At 39.4% G+C, this 22,513-nt stretch overlaps 2 protein-coding genes across 4 annotated transcripts in view; both read right to left on the reverse strand.

Moving 5' to 3' along the window:
* The window catches only part of cwc22 (CWC22 spliceosome associated protein homolog), a 29,178-nt gene extending 16,497 nt beyond the window's left edge, over window positions 1-12,681 (reverse strand). The window contains exons 1-10 of the mRNA XM_041807744.1: window positions 12,590-12,681; window positions 11,090-11,146; window positions 10,766-10,998; window positions 6,282-6,613; window positions 4,363-4,617; window positions 3,756-3,884; window positions 3,501-3,669; window positions 808-861; window positions 552-687; window positions 18-224 (exon numbers count right to left, since the gene is read on the reverse strand). Coding sequence (XP_041663678.1) covers window positions 18-224; window positions 552-687; window positions 808-861; window positions 3,501-3,669; window positions 3,756-3,884; window positions 4,363-4,617; window positions 6,282-6,613; window positions 10,766-10,998; window positions 11,090-11,144 — 1,570 coding nt within the window. The 5' untranslated portion in view covers window positions 11,145-11,146; window positions 12,590-12,681. The remainder of the gene's footprint in view (window positions 1-17; window positions 225-551; window positions 688-807; window positions 862-3,500; window positions 3,670-3,755; window positions 3,885-4,362; window positions 4,618-6,281; window positions 6,614-10,765; window positions 10,999-11,089; window positions 11,147-12,589) is intronic.
* Window positions 12,682-14,588: 1,907 nt separating this feature from the next.
* Window positions 14,589-22,513, reverse strand: part of itprid2 (ITPR interacting domain containing 2) — a 65,372-nt gene continuing 57,447 nt past the window's right edge. For all 3 annotated transcript variants that reach the window (XM_041806755.1, XM_041806756.1, XM_041806757.1), the window contains exons 17-22: window positions 22,282-22,341; window positions 21,786-21,910; window positions 21,576-21,681; window positions 21,017-21,082; window positions 20,602-20,922; window positions 14,589-18,826 (exon numbers count right to left, since the gene is read on the reverse strand). In XM_041806755.1, coding sequence (XP_041662689.1) covers window positions 18,719-18,826; window positions 20,602-20,922; window positions 21,017-21,082; window positions 21,576-21,681; window positions 21,786-21,910; window positions 22,282-22,341 — 786 coding nt within the window. In that variant the 3' untranslated portion in view covers window positions 14,589-18,718. The remainder of the gene's footprint in view (window positions 18,827-20,601; window positions 20,923-21,016; window positions 21,083-21,575; window positions 21,682-21,785; window positions 21,911-22,281; window positions 22,342-22,513) is intronic.

Here is a 22,513-nt window from a genome sequence, read left to right on the forward strand (position 1 = left end):
TTCTCTCTCAGGCTTACTCAGAATGTCCTCTGGGTTATATTCGTCATCCAGCGGCAGCATGTGGGTGAACTGGTCCTCCTCATCCACTAGGTCCAGGCCGTCTGGGATCACTGGGTGGTCTTTGAAACCGTCCTTTCTGATGGCAAACATCACCTCGATCATGTACTGGACCCTCTTATCAATGCTGGACTCATGAAGGACATTTCTGAGTCGTTCAAATATGGCTGGAAAAACACAAAGAGATAAAAACAACAGTTTGAGATTATAATTTGTCTTTCAGTATTCTTAAAAATGTTTTACTCTAATTATTCTCCAGGATAAAATTTTCCGCTAAACAACAAAAAACATGTAATGAAATGATCAACCCTGTTATCACAGGAATACAAGCCATCATATGTGTGTAACTACCATCAGTTATGTCCTGAAGCACAGATTAAAATCTCAACAAGGCTGGAGAAAATTTACCCCCTTTATAAACCTGCTTTTAGTCCATTAACAATTATAAATCCCCAAGATACTAGCACTAGCATAACCAAGACTAAATTCTGTACCATTGATTCCTCTTGGGGACACCTCGGTCAGTTTGAGGCCGCACTCCTTAAGGAAGGCGATGGCGACCTCCACGCTGTCATCTGTTGGACGCTCCAGCAGCAGAGTGAGCATCTCCAGACATAAAACCTCATGGGCCTGATGGTCAGAGACACCAGACAACACACAGAGAGAAAGAAGTAACCACCGTTGGTGAGAGCTGGGAATAAAAACTACATAAACACTCTTTTAATGTCAGGGTCAGACAGCACGACTTACCACGTTCTGGTTGATGAGATGAGCCACAAACTTTGAGGCTGTCAGGCACTGTTGCTAGAAAACAAAAGACAAACTGGCTTTAACACATGAGAGCAAAGGTTGGTTTCCTGTTGCTGAAACAGAGCACTGATGCAGAGAACACATTATGTCCTGATTTTTAAATTGCATCGATGCTCAAAAGAAGTTAGGAACAACCAAACCCTATGGCCATAAAGGATACAGGGATTTGTTTGATTGATCCACAAGATTTGCCTCTGTCTTCCCACAGCATTCATCATTGAAAAATATACTCACTTTTAAAATAACTACATCTGGTTGTCAGTCCAGTGTGTTGTGTTTTTTTATGCTGAATCAGACTGCACTGGGCTTTATGTTTCTTTTACCCCTCTGTCCAGAGCAGACAGTGTATACAATCTTATGTAACACAGCTAAATATTTATATAATCAGGGTTTTTCCTGCATGTTAAATTAAGTGGCGGCCGCCACCAGCAAATTTCATGCCGCCACCAGCTCTCAAAGCTCTGACGTCATGAAAAACTGTACTTTCTGACAAGCCTTACAGCAGGTTGATGAAATTTTTAACTGAAATTACGGTGTTATGCCAATTGGGCAGCGCTGGGCCCAGGAGTTGGTGCCAAAACTGCCAAAGAAGAAGAAAAGATCCGCAAGTTTCCTAAACTTCCTAGATTGTCTTTGGATCAACACAGCGCGGATGAACACTGCACCAGACACTGTGAGGAGAGCGCAGAGGAACTCTGCGCTCGGTGTGTGTCAGCTAAAGATACACAAAATAGAGGAGACTTTTAGCTTTAAGGATAAACACAGGGCTTTATCATCTCTGCATTTCTCCCTCCACTTAATGCTGTAGAATAGGCGCATGACAGCACGCTGTCCTTATATATGCATGCGCTCCCACTGTTTCTGTCACATGTGCGCAGGCTGGTTAGCGTGCGTTTATACATCGGTAATGTCCTTTAATTTAAATGATTAAGCCACAGTGTGTCATTACTAAGACTGAGCGTCAACCAGACGTATCACTGAACAGGAAATATGGATCTGTATTGACAATTGGCAGGTTTAAAACATGATCAAAACTCGTTGCCGGCACAAACTCGTCTAATAAGGCAGAGAGAAGAAGAGAGGAGGTCAGGTAAACAATGTGAAGCAACAGCTGAACTGACCGCTCACTGATTCTATGTTTTTGTTAGATATTTTATATTTCCTCCAGGCAGAAGCTGCAGTACACTTCTCAGTTTCATTGATTTTATTTATCAAAAATATAAGCAGAGAGAAATAAACAAAATGTTGATCCTTCTGAACTTAACCCAGAAATCACATTACACACTTCATATATTTTTATAGATAATTTGTTATAATAGATAGTTAATAAATAATATAATACCAAACTTAAACACAATACCAGCATTATTAAGGGAATAAGGGTAAAATGAAATAAAGGGTGTGACAGACAACTTTCTGGTGGAAATTAGTTTCAGTTAAAATCAGAGATGATTATGCAGCTCACATGACCTCTTTAAGTGGACAATGAGTCAGTTATTATGGACATAAAATTATACATTAATTGAAGAAAGACTAAAAAAGCTTTTTGATATTAATAACAGTTTTTTAGGCACAACAATTGTATCATTAAAATCTTTATCAGGTCAGACCAGGAAACCGTTCAAAATTGAAGCACAAACTTATGAAAAGAAAAACATTTTCAGTAGATTTAGCCTCTTAATTCCACTGTCAAATTTACTAAATTAATGTAATTACCTTTAAAATGTACACCATCTTCTCCCAGGGGAGCACGCCCCTTGACCCCCCTAAAAAGGTCGCGGTACACATGATCAGAATGGTACCACCGCTGCCTCAATATGAGCCAGGAAAAACCCTGATATAATCCTTAAATACTCAAAGGAAATGTTATGTTTTTGCTGCAAACAGGTTTTGACTGACTTGTTGTTTCAGATTTAAAACCAAAGAGTCTTTTGGTTTTTTAGTTTGAGGGAATTAAACAATGCTTCACGAAGCAGGGGTAAGTTTCCTTGTGTCAAGACTGACCATTTGATAGATTATGCAAATAATCTGCAGATTACTTGGAAACAAAATGTTAGAGTCTTTCTAGGACTGTCAGTTGTCTTCTTATTTAGCTTCAGTGTCCTTCTGTCTCTGTTCATTTAACTCATACAGCGTCAGTCAAAGCTGGAGTATTTCCTTCTGAGTCACAGGGGCCAGAAATCCTTGACATGCTCACAAATAGATTCAGAACGGTTTAGGACTGAATAAACAGAGGACTGGGGTCTATTTTGGGCTGCTATTGTGGTTCTGTGTGGGCCAAACCATTCAGTCATGTGTTTCAGGACATTTAAATGTAATCTGAAACATAACTGACAGTTGAGCTAAGTGGTTTTGATGAATGCTGCTGTCTCACAGAAACCATGAAAGGGTACAAATGTTCAGCTTTATGATGCAACTATTAACAGCATGCTCTCCCTGCATGTGAAAGCACACCAAACACTATAGTTGTGTTGCTACAAATCTTATGGCTTTAGCAGGGGGATTGTAACTTTAATTTTAGGGGGTTTTAAGAACATGATTGACTTTCAAAAATCCCTAGTATTAACCCCCTGTTATAGATGGTCACCTTCTATTGACCCATCGACCACCTACTCATAAAGACAGACAGGTACCTTGAGGTTGCGGCGGTAGCTTTTCCTGAAGTTCAAGATGAGGCGTTTGAGAATCAGCTCTCCAATCTGAGGGAACTTGGAGTTAATGATGGCGACAACAGCGGCGTAAACATGAGTGAAGATCGGAGACGCTGCCTGAGCCTGCAGCACTGAGCGAGCCAGCAGACCCCTGACGCAAAGACAGAAATGAGGTGAGCAGGACAGCACACAACCTCTAGTCGTCTGTCTCTTTTATCAGTATGTGTTATTCCTCACCTCCCTCTGACGATGTTCTCCTGCAAAAGCTCCTGAATGATGTGGACCATGTTTGACACGTTGACTTTGTTGATGAGACCATTGATGGACTTCTTTAGAGCCTCCCAGCTCATCCTCTGATAGGCCAGGCTGCAGAGAGGGTGGGACATCAGATACAATATATCTTTTAAGAAAATTATAGACACATTTTACTTCCTGAGTTAGACCTAGGTTAATCCAGGTTTCAGGTTATATAAAAGCTATTCTCTATTGCTTTTATTTGTAGGCAGGGATGGATTTACAAGGCCTTCACAATGTGTTATCAGTGCTGCTTTTGTTAATAGAAGTTTCCTTTCAAATCTCAGATGCTAGAGGATTCATAGATGCAATTTGCTGAATTAGTTTCTCACGAGACACTTACCTAACTTTGACCAAAACATAAAGGAAGTTAAAATCATGACATGGACATACATGGACACCTCTTCACAGGGAAAGATCTATAAAATCTGCATGTAACAAAAGCTATGCAGGGATAAAAAAAAAAGTCACTTTCCATCTGTTAAAAAACAACCTAGAACAAAAGAATGGACTTAAAATGTATTGAAGAGATCAATTAAGCCTCTCTTACCTGCTCTTGTCTGTGATTTGCTGCTGCATCATTCGCAGCTTGGCAGGTGGGATATAAGCTCCTCCCGTCCTCGTCAGAATTGGATCGAGCTCCTCTTTCTTCTTCTTCAGAGGGGGCTCTTCAGCTGCGTCTGGCTCTTTCTCGGGTGGAGGGGTGGTCCAGCGGCCGTGCCTCCTGCGATCTGTGTCGCCATCCAGATCTCTTCGCCTGTCAGAGCGTCCACCTCTGTCATCTCTGCGGTCATCATAGCGATCCCTAAACAGAACAGAGACAGACAACGTGGAACAAACTCCTACATGATAAATTAGCAATGCAATTCCACTGCTCACTCAATTGAAGATTTTATAATACATAAATACAAATTTAATGTCTGAAATGATCGTGTGCAGGTGAAAAATTCTGATTTGGGGGTTTAAGGACCTTTTGTTGGGGCTATTTTGCCATTCACACAAGCAGTATACTGAGGACCAGTTCAGCAGCAAACACTCATGCTGCGTTTGGAGGGGCATCAAGGCGCTTACAGACTACAAGACCAACAGGATGCTGCCAGATGATGATGACAGACTGCCTGATGTGCTGAACAGGTTCTTTGCACGTTTCAACACCAACAGAGGAGAGGCAGCCCCAGCCGTAGAGCCAGTCAGTAACAAACCTGCACTGGTCCTCCAACATCATCAGGTGAGGGCTGTACTGAAGGGCATAACATACACAAAGCAGCTGGCCCAGATGGAGTACCAGGCAGGGTACTGAAGACACGTGCTGATCAGTTTGCTGCAGTATTCACTGACATTTACAACCTGTTTCTACAACATGCTGCTGTTCCCACATGCCTCACGTCATCTACCATTACTCCACACTCATCTTGAACACTGGAACCTCACAGGGCTGTGTGTTGAGCCCCATGCTCTACAGACTTTTCACATCAGACTGCGCTCCTCTCTTCAACTCAAACTCCATCATAAAGTTCGCAGCCAACACCACGGTTGTTGTGCACCATCGAATTGCGTGGTGTAAGAACAATGACTTGGTCCTTAACACCCCAAAAACAAAAGAGATGGTCATCAACTTCAGGAGGAAACGAGTCAGGGAACATCTCCAACTCCACATTCAGGAGAAAGCTATGGAAATTGATGAACAATGCTGTTCTAAAACATGCATGCAAAAGGTGCTACTTTTAGCTATTTTTTAACCTATTTAGCTTTAATGTATATTGTGCACTGTTCTTGTTTTTGATGAATGTTACCGTATTTATTCTTTTCTACCTCTTTTTTGTTTTTGATAGAAGAGAAAGCCGCACAGAATTTCATTGTACTTGTGTATGACAATAAAAGCTCATAAAAAGCTCATTCATTCATTCATGCATTCAGAAAAGACAGGTGAAAAGAGACAGGAAATATAGAGAGGGAGGAGACACGCACCAAACAGCGCCGAAACTGGAAATAAATCATGCAACCAGTGCACTGAGGACTATAGCCTCTGTATTAGGATCCCAGCTCTAACCACTTAGCTCAACTGGTGCCCTTTAAGGCCTGTTTCTGTTGACTTTTAACTCAGTCTTATCAAAATAATCAGGTTGAGGGGTTGTCATATGTTTCCAAATACAAAAAACATGGTTTGTTTCAACAGTTATATTGTAAATCTTCCTTTAGGTTTGTATATATAGCACCTGTTTGGCAGAGGCACAGAAGACTTAGTTTACATCATAATTTCCCCAAACAGCAAGACCACAATGTGAACATTATTTTTTCTCCCTCTTTTTATGGTAACTACTGCTTGTGTACAAACTTTTTTGATTAGCTTTTTAATGGTATTTACTCATCGATCACCTCACTTCAGTTTTTCAAATCAGGTCAGTTTTTCAACATTGCTACAGGTCATTTAAAGTTGTGTGGGTCTTAGCCTGAGTATGCTTCTCTTACCTGTTATAACGTCCTCTGTTGTAGCGGTCCCTGTCTCTCTCCCTGGACCGAGATCTGTCCCGCCCTCTTGATCCAGACCTGTCACGTCCTCTAGACCTGGATCTGTCTCTTTCTCTTGATGCTGATCTGTCTCGTCCCCTGGATCTAGATCTGTCTCTCTGTCTGGACCTGGATGTGGATCTGTCTCGCTGTCTGGACCTTGATCTAGATCTGTCTCTCTGTCTGGACCTGGACCTGGACCTGTCTCCTTGTCTGGACCTGGATCTGGACCTGGATCTTTCTTGCTCTTTAGACATGGATCGGTCTTTCTCTGGGGACTTTGATCTTGATCTCTGGAAAACAAATAAACAAAAAGCATTATTTTTTCATTCAGTCCTCATATACATAAATGGCCTTAAAGACTGGTCTAAAGCCAGGGGAAGATGGACCTTAACTCCAAGGATGAGTTTTGGACTAGGGTTGTCAGGATACCAGAATTTCAAACATTGATATAATACTTGCAAACAATCTAATGCTACTGTTAAAAGTCTAAGGCACCAACAGTACATGTAAGGAGTATTTACCCCCTTTGATGTTTAACTCTCTTATTGATTTTATACAAAAAATTTACCAAAGAAACTCTTTCATATCAAAGTAAAAACAGATTTCAGAATCAGTATTCCTGGCTACCATTACACCATGAAGACAAAAGAACATTCCAAACAACTCAGAGAAAAGGTTATTGAAAAATATACATCAGGGGATGGGTACAAGAAAGTCCAAGGCACTGAACATCCCCTGGAGCTCAGCTAACACCATGCTCAAGGAATGAGAGGAATAAGGCACATTTCTAAATCTGACGTCTTCACAAACTGAGTGACTGTGCAAGAAGGAGACTAGAGAGAGAGAGGCCACCAAGACACCTATGACTACTCTGAAGGAGTTACAAGCTTCAGCAGCTGAAATGGGAGAGACTCTGCATTTAACAACTGTTGCCCAGGTTCTTCTCCAGTCACAGCTTTATGAGAGAGACTCATATTAAATCTTGTCTAGAGTTCGCAAAAAGGCATCTGGGCGGCTCCATGGTCAAGTGGGAGAAATTGGTCTGATGAGACAAAAAAGTGCTCTTGACCATCAGACAAGACGCCGTTTGGGTATCACCAAAAACACACCATCCCCACTGTGAAGCACTGTGGTGGCAGCATTATGCTGTGGGGATGCCTCTCAGCTTGTAAAGGGAGAGGGTAAAATGAATGTCGCAAAATATAGGAAAACCCTAGAGGACTATCTTATTCAGTCTGCAAGAGAACTACAGCTTTGGAGAGGATTTATTTTCCAGTGAGGTAATGAGCCAAAACATACAGCAAAAGCTATACAGAAACGATTTAAAGACAACAAGCTGGATGTTCTGGAGTGGCTGAGCCAAAGTCCAGACCTCAATCCAATAGAGACTTTGTGTCTGGACCTGAAAAGGGATGTTCTCACCTGATCTCTGTACAACTTGACGGGGCTTGAGTAGTTTTGCAAGAAAGGATGAAGTAAAATTGCAGTGTCCAGATGTGCAAGCCTGATTGAGACCTATCCATGCAGGCTCAGTGCTGTGGTTTGTGGTAATCAGTTTTTACTTTGACATTAAATAACCATGACCATGATTGATTTATAAAACCAATAAAAGCTTAATACATCCAAGTGGATGAACACTTTTTATAGACACTGTAATACTGAATATTTCTTGTTTCTAGGTACCTGAAATTGCAGGCAAACTCCAGCAATCTGTCTGTGAACTTGGACAGACCACTGCTGCTTCTTCTTTCACTTACAGTAGCTTTAGATTACAAACATAATTGAAGCCCTTCTTGTTTTGGACTAAAACACAAATGACCTGCCTTTTTAAGGTTTGAATAAGATGGAAAACTACATAGTCAGAGTCAGTCTAAGTTCATTGCTATGTGAAGTCAAAGCTTGTTGAAACCTGGGGACTTAAAGATGTGAGTAATGGACATGGTTCTTTACTTCCATTTGTGAATCTGCCACTCAGCACTCTTTATGTTCATTAGAAATGATTTAAAATCTTGCTACTCCATCTCACAAACATTTCTTAACCTCAACTTTCTTGTTTCTATAGAAACTAAAAGTGCTGACAAGTCAGCTATGGAAGATCACATATGCAGAATCAATTAATGTTTAATGAGGACAGATATCTGTAAGAGGACCTGAATAATACAAGCTAACACTGAGAGCCGCAGACCAGCAACTCAACATAGCATGATCGAAGCTTACAGAAATAGTCGGAATTCTACTCCCACAGAAAGATGACACATGAGAGCAGAGAGCAATCACATTACTGTGAGTTAAAAATGAAGTTCTAGCCTGGGGGAAAGCTTAGCTGATAATAGTACTAAGACTGAACGGGGGGCAACTTCACTCCTAAACAGAAAAACACACGTGATTCCCTTTGTAAGGATTAAACAAATAAGATATGTGTTTAGTTGTGAATTCTGATGCCCTATAAAGTGGATTATGTTATCTATGGAGACAGCCAGCCCTGCTTTCCCCTCCTGCATTCAGTCGTTAAGCCAAGCTAAGCATGATAAGACTCTTTACTGCAGCGTTACATTGACAGCAGAGGAAGAAATTAACATCCAAGGATATATTTTGATGAAATTGGTAGGAGACTCAGGGTTAGGCTAGGAAAATGCTGATCTGTACTGCCTAAGGAATACCCTGGGATCCCCAAGGAGGAGCTTGATTGAGAGGGCGGCATCTAGATTGCCTTATTGCCTGTGATAAGGGCTATACGAAGATTCCTGCACCTATAGATAATTCATATACATTTTCTCCTATGTCTGCAAAGTATAAATATACATTCTGAATCTGAGGGTAAAGGACATGTTTGGTATCAGAGGCTTTCTAATTGCTTGCAAGCCAGAGGAGCATTAATAAATCATGCTGAAATAAGATCTGGTTGTATGCACGATAAAATGATTGTGTGGAGAGCAAAAGAGGCATACTTTAACAGAAATGCAACCCTATAATCTATCAGCTTTTAAAGAATCAAATTAAATCTTATCATTAATATATGAACCGATACCTGCATAATGATGCAAATAACAATCCAGTCTGTTTCTAGTTGCCTCTCAGGGTTGCAAATGACTAATAGCGGAGCGAAAAGAAATAATTCTTGGCCAGGATATCAAAAATCTGACATATTGCTTTAAGCTGGTTCTACTGTTAGCCCTGAATATCAGCCATTGCCCCCACAGACTTCATTAGCTGGATGATATCTGAGGAGATCTATGATTAAACCTTCATACTTATTACCAAAGCAAGCATAAGAAAAGGGCTGCATACACCAGAGGTGTTTATCCAACATAACTAAATATTCAAATATCTGATCATCTGTTGATCTCATGAGTGGAAGTCTGTAGAAAAAAAGGACAAAAATTGATACATTGTGCAAGATGTCTTGCAACCACTTAAACTGACAATGGGAAATTGATTTCTCTCTTCAGTGTAGCACATTTAAAGTAAGCTTTGCATGTACATATCAACACCAGTCATCATTCACTAACACCCCGTTTAATGATTTGTGTGGGAATGCCTACTAAACCCTTTTTGATATCAAGAGTTCAGACTGCATACAGAGGGGACCTGGAATGCTTTCATCCTGACTGGAATGCTTGTGTTGATACAGGTACTGGCACACTCCATCAACTGATATGATCTGCTGTATTCAACCAGTAAACAAAAAGAATGGCCTCTGTCCAGGCTCACTTGAAGTGAGGGGAATTTGGGCTCTTTTTACAGATGTGTTATTTGGTTCAGCTCACCAGGAAGGGCCAGTTTTGTGATGTCCAAACAGTTCTTCATTCAGTATCGTTGAACCGTTTCTATATCTTAAAAAAAAAAACAAAATGAAAAAGGAAACGGTCTTCCAAATGGGAGGTGACTCCCATTACTCAAAAAGCATGAGCCCTAGCTCAGTTGCAAGCACATCACAGCACAACACCAATGTATTTTATTGTCTTTAATCGAGATGCCAATCAATTTAACTAGTACCTAAAAGATGAATTTGCTAAACAGTTGCTTGTATGACAACATGAGTGAGAAAAGCTGCCAAATATGTGCCAGCTGCCTCTTAGCTGAAGACTATTTTGCCCAAATGTAAGGGGTGGATGTGACGAGTAAGCACAACCGAGGGAACCATCCGAGTGGGTAGTGAGGGTTGGCATGAGTCCTGAGTCATGCTGTGAATTTCCCAAGGACTCTGAAACCATTGGCGGTCTCTTGGCATATTAGCAGGTGTGAAAAAACCCGGACAAGGGAAATGTGATCAGGCATGACCTTCGATGTTGTGGCATATCGGGCCCATGATGAATCCTTAGCACCCTACTTGCCTAAAACTTCTGCACATGACCATACATACCACAGTGCAGTTACTTGGGATGTGAATGCCCAGACAGCATCACTAATGCAAAACAATCAGGACCTAAACTGTTACTTACTTTGATTTGAGCCACACTGCTCCTAATTTTCCTCATAGCCCCACTATCTTCATCATCACTGCTGCTGCTGTCGTCTGAACTGCTGGAGGCGGGGCTCCCTGAAGCAGGGCTCCTGGAGGAGGGCCGGTCTGCTGGACTGGACGGTGGAGATGTCCTCTCTTTGGGGCTTTGTGCAACCTTGTCAATCTCTTGGGGCCTCTCTGCCACTGGACTGGATTCTTCCTCTGAGGGTCCTGGAGACAGAGAGTGAGAAAACAAGGGTAATCAAAAAATGTGGCTTATTAAAGTACAACTACAACAACAGTATGAGACAGTTTTCCTCACCACTGTGGTCTTTCTGTGCAGGACTGGGGCTTCGACTTTTGTCTGGAGAGTTCATCTCTGAAAAACCAAACAAACAAAAAAACATAATATCAATAAATGTGAATAAAGGCAGGAAGATTCTCTTACAGTTTGGTAATTTACTAGTTCTATGAGTAACAAAACAAATTAAGAAGGGTATAAACTACTATTTATAAAAAGATATAATGTTGAGATCATTAATGTAAATGTCTAGATGTCTAATAAGAGAGAAAAAAAATCTCTAAAAGACATCTTCTATGGATAAGAAAAAAGCTTCAGGGGAATATTTTCCTTGGTCTTTGATCATTTTAAGCACATATCTATTATATAATAAGAACCCCCATATACTATGTATTTTAAGTACGTTTTCATTGCATATACATTATGGTAAATCAAAATGCAAAGAAACCACTTAATGCAGAAGAATTCAAAAACATAAAAATCCATAGCTTTAGAAGTATTTATTTTACTCTATTGATGGTATTTCTATTGTCTGTCTTTTCATTTTTCTCTTACTGTTTTGGATATGTACCTGAATCTTTGTATAGAGGTCAATGCCATATTGTTTGATTATACAATCTTGGTCTATAATTGGAGATTAACAAAGAAGGGGGCTCTAATGAGCACCTCAGCCACCTTATTGTTTACCCAGAGTTACAGTTTATATAGTGACCGAGTTAATTGGTGACCAACAGCTACATGCGTCTGTGGTTGTTGTAATTACAACACATATTAAAGGCAGAAGCGTCCAACTGGATGTCTAGAGTATCTAAATTAACCGAATACATTCCCATGAGTACTCTTGATATCATTTTTAAAAATGACGTGTTTGTTTTTATATTGTCAGCCTTCGATATCTGGCATAACACGATAACCACAAGCGTGCGCCAGTTAACATGGTCACAATTTTAAACACCACACCAGTAGGATAAGATGTTATCGCTGTTTGACTACTGATAAAATCCGTGTTGTGTCAATGAATTATTCTCGAAACAAAATAGTGAGACACAAAACTAGCGACGCCAGTGATTGTTTCTTATTCGAGTTAAATGAATAGCTCTTCGTATACGATGTAAAATGTCGGGTCAGTAAAAAATATTAATCCAGGAGAGTTGAGCAGTATAGCGTTACTCTGAGCTAACACTGTTACTGACCACAACCGAACCACGGATATAATAAAAGTCGAATTACTGACTATATCTGTGTACCTACAAATATTATAAAGGGTTTATTTAAGGGTGTGTTAGAGATAGTTACAGAGTTTGAAACTGGACGCCTTCAAAGATTTAGCTGTTGTCAAGTATCTCGTTTTTATCGCCATGTGTGTTTGGATGAGCTAAAGTTAGCTAGTCGGCTTATCCCGATGTAGCCACAGCTAGTCAGCTAACCGCCGGATTATACGCTTAAGATTTCTATATCTCATTTTAAACGAGTAACGCTGCCTTGTTGCTTTACTTGGTTGTTGTTTTAATGTTCTCTTACCGATCTGTTCTCCGACTTCTCAGCACCTTCGGTTAAATCAGTGTCGTTCTTCTATCGGAAAACTTCCTACAATAAAACAAAGAGTACTTCCGGGTCAAGACAGAAGACCTCATTGTGCAACCCAACGGCAGTTTTAGTGTCGACCTCGTGTGGTTCGTCCAAAGATGTCACGTTTACAGAGCAGATAAAGCAGGCTCGAGGCTACAGTTAATGTATTTGCAGGAAAGCTACATTATATTTTAATGAAAATCAAAATATTGAATAAATATGAAGAAAAGAAGGAGAGAAGGAGGTTAAGATGAGAAGAAAAAGGACTATAACACAACACTGGTAGAGTGGGTAGGGAGCGGTTAACGTTTGCTGCTATTTTAAATTTAGTCTTTAATGAAAACTCAAGAATGTTTTATTCCAGTTTTTGTCAATAAAGAGTCCTAAAATTTTCCCTTACGTCTAGTCAAAACAAATTTTATGATGATTTAATTACTTTGAAATAAAATTTTAAAAATACCAACATGCACTATATGGACAAAGGTATTTGGCCACACCTGTGACTACTTGGGTAATGGGTTAGGGATTTCTTCACTGAGCACTTCTTTTTTTGTAGGACACAAGTATCTTGTGTTTATTAAGAATTTAATTCAGGTGTTTCAATCAGACCCGTTGCCAATCAAGCAAATAGCCATGCAGTCTTCATTTGCAAACATTTGTGACAGAAAATGGGTCGTTCTGAAGAGCTCAGTGATTTCAAGCATGTTGCTGTGATGGATGCCACCTTTGAAATATGATGCTTTGTGAAATTTCATCCTTGCTGGATATTCCACAGTCAACTGTAAGTGATATTATCAGACAATGGAAGCGTTTAGGAACAACAGCAACTCAGCCATGAAGCTGAAGACAACATGGAATCACAGAGTGGGTCAGCGACTGCCAAGGTGGATGTTGCATAAAAGTCCCCAATGCTCTGCTGATTCCATAGCTGATGATTTCTGAGCAACCACTGGCATTAATATGAGCACACAAACTGTCATGGAATGTGTTGCCATGGTTGAGCAGCTTTATGCAAGCCTCACATCAACAAGTCCATTGCAAAGCGTCAGATGGAGTGGTGTAAAGCACATCGACATTGGTCTATGGAGAGTCAATTGTACATAGCTACTTCTAAAACGGGTCTAGCTTTAAGCAAATGTAGCATAAGCTAATGGCTTGTGTCAAACTTCTTCCATTTGAGAACCATGGAGGCCACTGTGCTCTTGGGAACCTTCAGTTCAGACACTAAGATTGTATTACAAGGAAGCACTTCTTTGTACTGAAAATAAATACATCTTTATTACTGTCATCTCACAGAGTGATCCCTCCCCTTCATCCCACTGACACGCATCAATACAAAATACACATCATTATTAAGAGACACATGAATAGAAATTAATAGACACCAGCAGACAGGCAGTGAAGTGAAACTAGAAGTTTGTCAGGGATTCTGGATCTGTTAAAAAGGTTCTATTAAGACGATACAGCCTCACAGTGAGTGTTGGTCCAGCAGAGCAGAGTTTGTGTTCGATATAAGAACATAAAGTTTTTACAAAAAAGCCAGTGGAGAGAATCAAAGCTTAAAGGCACATATTACAAAAAAATGAGAGCTCAAAATTTTTACAGTTTCCAAAACTTTCAAAACATCTGAGATATGAATGATAACTCAAAATTATTAGTAACTGGTCCTTCGAGCTTACATTCTGTGAATTGTTCCCAAAGAAGCACAATGAACAAACTTAACTTCAACATGGAATCCATATATTATCCTAAAGTTATTGTCTTGAGCAGCAAAAATCATTTTCAATTCTAAGTCTGTGTGGAAATTTACAGAACACATACAAATAAAAAAGAGGTATTAAGTTTGGAATATGTTGGTCTTGATTGACAGGTGTTCCAGCCAATCATATTCAGTTAAGATGGGTGCTTGTTTCATCTCAGCCTCTTCCTAATTGAACGTTTTTTTTTTTTCCTTTTTTTGGTCGTTGTTTTTAATTAAGCGTATGCTTGGAAACTTAAAAGGGACAAGACAGACATCTTAACACTTAATCTCCCCTCCCCCAAAAAGAGATGAGCAAGAATTTGTAAATTCCAATCTACAGATCAGTTATTGATTTTGCTGATTTTGTGTCTATGTGTATTCCTCCCATTAAAACATGCAAGCTTGAATGTAATATCTACCAGATAAACAGGAAGATGTTTGTGAAATGTAAGAAGTGGTTAATTTGTTAATAGTCCCAGTAATCAGCATAAACTCTCAAATTATTGCACACAGACAGTGTAAGCTAACATTTTAGCCTCACTGCCTGCTAACCCTTACAATACCTAAGCTTCTTCGTTCAACCATTCACAACATCATCATCAACATTATCATCACCGTCGTCATTACAACTTACTGTTTAACCATTGGTTTCTAAATCTGACATCCGCAGTACCTCATAATATCACACCTTAACCTCTACATGCTCAGTGACAACCAGGACAAACACTAAGAGTGTTAAAGGAACATTTTGTAAAATCATTTAAATTCAGGATGCATTTAGCTTATCGTAGCACAAAGACTGGATGCGGACAGAACAGTCCGGCTGCAGACGGCTCATCTCTGACTGCCACTTTTACAGACCATTCATCTGAGATGGGATACATCTCAGAAGGGAAATACGCACTAAAAGTTTCAAAATCTAAAGATACCAAAAGTCATAAAACTTGACCTGCTAACAGAGCTATGTCGCTAACGTAGCTAGAGCTAAGCTCACAAAGCTCCTATATAATCCACGTATCTATGTGTCTAAGTTAGCTTTAACTATTTTTGCTTGAATATTTACTGCTAAAGCTAACTTAGCTGTAGAAAATGGAGCCATGTAGCTTACGTAGAAAAAACTAAGCTAAGCACAGAAAGCTGCTATATAAGCCACTTTCAACATGTCTAAGTAGCCTTTAACTACGTTTGCTTACACTCATGTTGCTAAAGCTAACTTAGCTGTAGATTACAGAGCTATGTAGTTTATGTAGCTAATGCTAAGCTCACAGCGCAACTATGTAAGCTACATATCTATGATATCTACTTGGGTCAGTAAGCTTTAGCTACATCTGCTAAAGCTTGGGTTGCTAGGCTAACTTAGGTGTTGATAATGGTGCTACGTAACCATTGTTGCTAAAGCTAAGCTAAAGAAGCAGCAATGTCAGCTACATAGCTACATCAGCTTTAGCAATGATTGCTAAAGCTCATGTTGTTAAAGCTAACTTAGCTATAGATAATGGAACTATGTAGCTAACGTAGCAAAAGCTTATCTCACAAAGCAGCAATTTAAGATTTTTGTATATCCATATAGCTAAGTAGGCTTCAGCTACATTTGCTATAGCTTATGTTGCTACAGCTAACTTAGTCATAGATAATGGAACTATGTAGCTGACATAGCTTAAGGTAAGCTCACAAAGCAGCTACGTAAGCTATTTCTATGTTATTTATGTAGTTAACCAAGGTATGTAGCAAACATAGCTAAAGCTAAGCTCACAAAGCAACTTCACAGATACTAAAATTTTCCTCAAGAGAGGGAGGGACTCAAATCTAAATGAAATGAGAGCAACAGAAACACAATGACAATGATGATGATGTCAATGACAACGAATGAATGTTGACAGCTCGAGTATAAGATTCCCTTTTTACCACACCTAAAAGCATGTTTAAAGTTTTACAATAAGGTGAAATGTGCATGGAATGGACAATTTTATGGTGTCATTTATACCTTGCATTAACACCTGTTTTGGGCATTCAGATACCAAGCTGACTGCATTCAGTATGTGTAGCCATTCCCTACATTAACAATACTTCAGTGAATAAATCATGTGATCCTCAATGCCTGATGAGGGCAGGAAGTGGGAACCAGGTGTAGGACTAAAAGGGAATGCAGGGAATTTAGTACTTGACAGTTCTAAACAGACCTCTAAATACATTGAGGACGATCCCTACACTTTACAAACAGCTTAACCGATTTACCTGGCGAACAATTTTGCAAATACCTTCTAGCATCTAGGATCATCTAGCCAGATGAAGGGAGACGTGTCTAGAGGAGTCTTGTACTGAGCTAAGAGGCTGGCTGAGCTACTTTAACACATAAATTATTTCTAACTTTGTCACAAAACATGCTCTTAAGTGAAACAGTGACACACTATCAACCAAATAAACCTTTTTTGAGATAAGTGACCAAGTAATTATGGGCCATTTGCGTACGAGCCTCTTTAACAAAACAAATCTTTTACATGAGCCATGGTAGCTAGCTCCAGTTTGAGTGCCAGTTTCCTTTCCTCCATCCTCTGTTGTTATTTAATCTACACTTAAAAAACGAAACTGTTACTAAATGTGAAGCCGTTGGTAGCCAAACATCTTGCTCTTCTGAGATGAGCCTAATGATCCAGATCTCTCAAAAGAGATGCAATTCCCGTCACAACGAGCGAGGCCGGACGTTAGTGAGATGGACATTAGCTGAGTAACTATGGGCATGAATATCTCATTACTTCCAGGACACAAAAGTAGCTTAAGACTTAAGACTGTTTTTTTGGCACTTTGAATGCTTAGAATTTGTAAACAGTTCAGACATTGCCTTTTTGGTAGCTTTTCTGTATGCAGAAATCACATCTCAAACTTGCCAGCCATTGGGAATTCTCAGCTGCTGCTTGATGTCACCTGCAAAGAAACTATGGCAGACAACTACAGATAATGTCAGTTATTAGGGCAGTACACACAGTCTACACTACTACATCAATCTGGATTAAGGCATCCCAGACAACCTCGACATGTAGTCTGAGCTATCAGATATCAGTTTGTCTTCAGTGTGCATCAAGTAGCGTTCACACCTAGCATTAGGTATTACCACTTTAATATCTGTTGTAATATTGAGTTGTGTTAATGCAGGGTATAAACAGGGCCTAAGAGGTGAAGGCTCATTTGGCTCCTCAGTAAACTCTTATTGCAGAATAAAGACTGTAACATCTTAATAAAAGGCATTAGAGCACAGATTCAAAGACATTTTAGGCATTTACATTATGCTATTCATCCCATTTGTGCTGCTTTGATAATATGTTCAATTCTCCCTGCAGCAATATGACACTTTCCCCTAGTGGTATATCTTTATACAAACAGTTTTGAAAATCTGTCTGTGAGATTTCTGTCCTTAAATGAATAAAAGAAAACAAAGAGAAAAGAAAATTTGTTTTCATGACATTAAATCCTATTTTGTCATTATTAATTATCTTCATTTGTTAAATAATAGCCCTAAAAATCTATTTTTACCTTTTGCAACTGTAATTCTTTGTTTTCTGTTCCATTCTTGCAACAATTTGAGCAATTTGGTTGAAATTATTACTGCTATAGATTTCAAAAGAAGCTAAAAACTGTCAAAGTTCTGTGTTTAGAAGAAATACCATCTAGGTTTCATATTTAGTTTTTGAATGTAGAATAACCTTACTCTTTGTATTGATGTGAAGCCAGAATCCTCACAGACAGAGATTTTGATATTTACAAACTGCTGATAATATATTATTATTAATATTATTATTATTATCATAATGACTTTATCCAATATGCTGATGTGATCTCAGATAGGGATCAGATGTAAAGAAATGGTTAAAGAAGACATCCACAGGACATGAGCTAGTAGTGGTGATCCTAACAGAGTGCTGTTAGCAGCACTAGATAAAGTACTGGAAGTATTAGCAGAAGTGGTTGTTGTTTAAGGCTTTGCTTTGATCAACAGTTTGAAAAAAAAAAAAAACAGAAACAAAACATAAGAAAAAGAAAACACATCATTGCTAGTGGTTCTGCTTTGACAACCTTCCCAGCATGCATCACACCACCGTGCTGTGACAAAGTCCAGTCCTCATCCCTGTCTGCGTCACATCTGCAGCAGGTGTGGTGGGCGGGGTTTAGTAGGTGGCGTGTTCGTTCCATCATCAGTGTTACAGACATACAGTGTTACAGACACATAGTGTTCCACACAGACAGTGTTGCTCTGCTATACAGTGTTGCACACAGACAGTGTTGCTGCTCAGGCTGTGGTTACTAAGGCTGAAGGTGAAAGGGGCGGTGCTTAGATGTCGCCATGACTATGATTGTTGTTGCTTGGCAGGCAGAGGCGATCTCTGTGGCGCCACAGTGGCCAGCAGCTCACTGTATATCTCCCGTCTGACCTCCTTTGCCACGCTCTCCCGGATCTGAGAAAAAACATTGAAGAAAAAGGTAAAACAGTGTCTGATAAACGTTCTTTAAAACCACTGCTTCCCTACAGTCAAAGGCTTTAATGAAAAGAAACCTTTAAAAACTAAACATTAATAATTATTTATTTCAAAATTTATCGTGACCTAAAATAAACAATTACACTAAACGCACAGTATGTAAAATTTCACCAACAGGGGGCTCTCAACCCAAACAATAACACAATATGGCAAGAACTGACAGGCACTGCCCATCTCTGCTGTTTGTTTTGTGTTTTGAGGTGTCTGTTCAATATAAACAACACCTCATGAGGCATAAAGAGCTATTGATGAGAAGAGGACTGAACTGGACTATCCACAGCAGATGCTTTTGGTATTTTTTAGGACTTCGAAAAGGACTTCAAAAAAAAAAAAGAAAAAAAAAAAAACACCATGGTTGGATTTTACTGTTTCAGTGGAGGTTACAGTTGAGATCATCAGTTCATGACAACTAATATGGTGCAATTGACGGTAAGACTTAAGTTTAGTTTTAAGGATTTTTAAGGTCACTGTTGTTGTTTATGAGTTTCATAGGCATATAAAGAGCATGTGTGTAAGGAACAGCTCACAATTTTTATTGTTTAAACAACTTGCTGGTTTACCATCGGCTGGATTTCTACTCTCTCAGTCTAGGGTCAGGCTCAGAAATAAAAATGTGTCTCCAGTCTGTAGTGCAGACATGAAGCTGTAACACAGAATTTCTGTTTTTATGTATTTGATTGCAGTTAAATGTAGGTGATTGGTCATTTACGGCTATATAAAGCAAATGTCTTGTAGTTGTTTTAAATGGCTGGAAACATTGAGGACTGCCAGCCAAGTCCAGTGGAAACTCTGGCATATACTATAGCGTCGCTTTCAACCAGGAGGTGCTTTTTCAGCACATTTCTCTGTCATTATGAAAAATTTATGAATGAAAACAGAAAGCTGGTTTACTGCTAAGTACATACTACACCTTTTAAGGTACCCTTTTATTTATCAGAGCCCTCAATTCAAAACTAGAGGTTGTATTGAGAAGGACACTATAGATGTGGGCACCGATCTTAACTTGCTGGAAATGCCAAGTGTGGGGGGGTCCATGAAACAGAAGTGAGTTTGGGCAATTGGATGTGCAAACCATGGCATAAAAAGACATGTCCCACTACAACTGTGAAAATTAAGAATTTCTTTATCATTGAAAATTTTTGTAATTATCTGAGATACAGTAAGACCTCAATTCAAAACAATCAAATAACATAGGAATGGTTACTTTTTAGAGTTAATATATAAATATATCAGTGCAGAAATTATACATAGTATATCTTTAAAGATTGAAGAAAACTGATAAAATTATTCTATTTGCCCTGCTCCTAACACAGATTGTATATAAAAAAATCATAGAAATGGGCAAAGCAACCTTGACATCACCCATTAAAAACACTCTTTTTATAATCCCATATTTTTTACTTTGAGCAGATGTGACAATAATATTGTCCATTAAAAAACTACTGTATTTTCTGTAATTTTACTATTTTAACAAAATCAGTATTAAGGTGTAGTGAGACTTGAAACTTGTGATTGAGACATTAAAATCTTTAGAATAAATTTAAGATGTACACTATGTGAAAAGTGTAGCCATTTTCTTGTAGACCTTGTTTTCAAACAATTAGGTCTCCCCCTGTTGGTCACCACTGAGAATGCAGGTTTAAAGCACCACTTATCAATTACATTCCCTATAATGTTAAAATGCTGGGTGTTACCTCTTTGATGAGCTGCTCCAGATTCTCCACTCTGAGTCCTCCCACAGCTCCCTCCTCCTCTGGAGCCTCTCCCCCTCCTCCTCCCCTCCCATTTCCCTCTTGCTCCTCATCCTCTTCTTCCTCAGTGAGTGTGTTTGGTCGGGGAGGGGGGGCTGGGGTTATGTTAATTGATGCTTTGTACACGCCTTGGGACTGCTCCTGATCTCCTCCACCTCCTTGTACAGGACTGGATGATCTGGAGGAGGGATGTGTGGAGGGGGTGTGGCCGTCATAGCTGAGCTCTGATCGGAGGTAGAGCTGCTCTCTGAGGAGGTCTGACACCTGGACACACAAAACACAGAAAAAATGTTGTTTCTTTCATCTTTAGCATTTGTGACAAAGTAACCTTAGTATGTGTTTCTGTGACTCTGTTTACCGGCTCCATTGCTCTCAGTGCAGAAGCCGTGGACAGACTGTCCACACTGGTGTCTCTACGGAGACCCTAAGAAGAAAAGCAGGACTTAGAGTGGTGCAAAAAAATCTCATTAGATCAACTTGTAAAAAAAAAAAAAAAAAAGTTTTAAAGAGGTGAAACAAACACAGCAAGCAAAATTCTAACATAAATATTCTACTCTACAATGTTCTAAAAGCGTGTCAGTGTACACCACTGCAACTGAAGGAGAAGACGTATTGTTTCCATAGTAGAGTAGTGCTTCATTTTTTTACTTTTCCTTTTCATGCCTGTCTTGTAGCTACAAATGACTCATTGTGAACAATATAAATGATTATGGTGACAGGTTTTACCTGGTACAATCACAGTTCTACATTCACCAAAAAAGCAAAACCATAAAAAACAACAAGTTGGTAACATTTGTGTGTTTTGTGTATATGTAGGCCCTATGTTTAATATGTATACTTTTCTCACATAAACATTTTTAATACATAGTTTGCTTGTTCTACCCTACTTTCAATATATATATTTTGCATGTAAATACCCCATGTTGTGTCAACTCAAGCAGTCTGTCTTCCAGCTGTTGCTCCAGCTCCTGTAGCTCCTCTCTGACAGCTGACCTCAGTGATTGAAGCTGCTCCAACTCTAGCCTGCACATACAAACACAAACACCAGGTTTGTTTTATATCACCGTATCACAATGCAGAGTAGACCATGTCATTATGTAATTTATATGTTTACCATTATGACTCACCTATCAGCAGGGCTCAGGTGATTGTACACCAGAGCCTGCTGTCGTATGATTGACAGCTCCAAGTCCATCATCTGACTGCGGAACAAGTTAAGACTTCGCCTCTTCTGCTGCAACTCGGCCAAAGACTGAGGATGGACAGAGACACGTGAAACACACCTTTGACTTGATTGATGATGACATTAATATTATTTCTGTTGCTTACTGGGAACATGCACGTCATACTGTAAACTTAAGGGATGTAAATAAGGTTATGCAAAGCTAGTATGTAAACTTGTTTACGACTGTGTGCACATAGGTGGGAAATTTGCAAATATTATGCACTGTTCAGCTGGAGGGATCACTTGGTTTTGTAAAAGCTGATCTTGGGATGACTTTAGAAAGTTATTGAACTGGAAGTAAACCTCAAATTTCATGCAGAGTCTCAGCAGAGAGTATTACTCATAAAGAAGATAGGCATAAGGTAGATAATAAAGGATTAGTGAAGGGCTCATAGTACCTGGTTGTTTGATGGAGCTGCTCTGTGTACAATAAACGCATCTGGAGTGTCGGCTCGGTTCTGGATAGAGAAGACAGCAGTGTCAGAAGAGAAGCAGCACAAAACAGGGTGGCAAGAAGATGCTTTTTAGGTAACCGTGTCAGAATTATGAACTACAAAAAGAGCAGCTGGAGTAAATAATAACACATCATAGGCTAACTATAAAGCAAACAGACAACCAAAGAATCAGTTT

This window comes from Cheilinus undulatus, linkage group 15 (assembly GCF_018320785.1).
Source record: "Cheilinus undulatus linkage group 15, ASM1832078v1, whole genome shotgun sequence".
Lineage (NCBI taxonomy): Eukaryota > Metazoa > Chordata > Actinopteri > Labriformes > Labridae > Cheilinus > Cheilinus undulatus.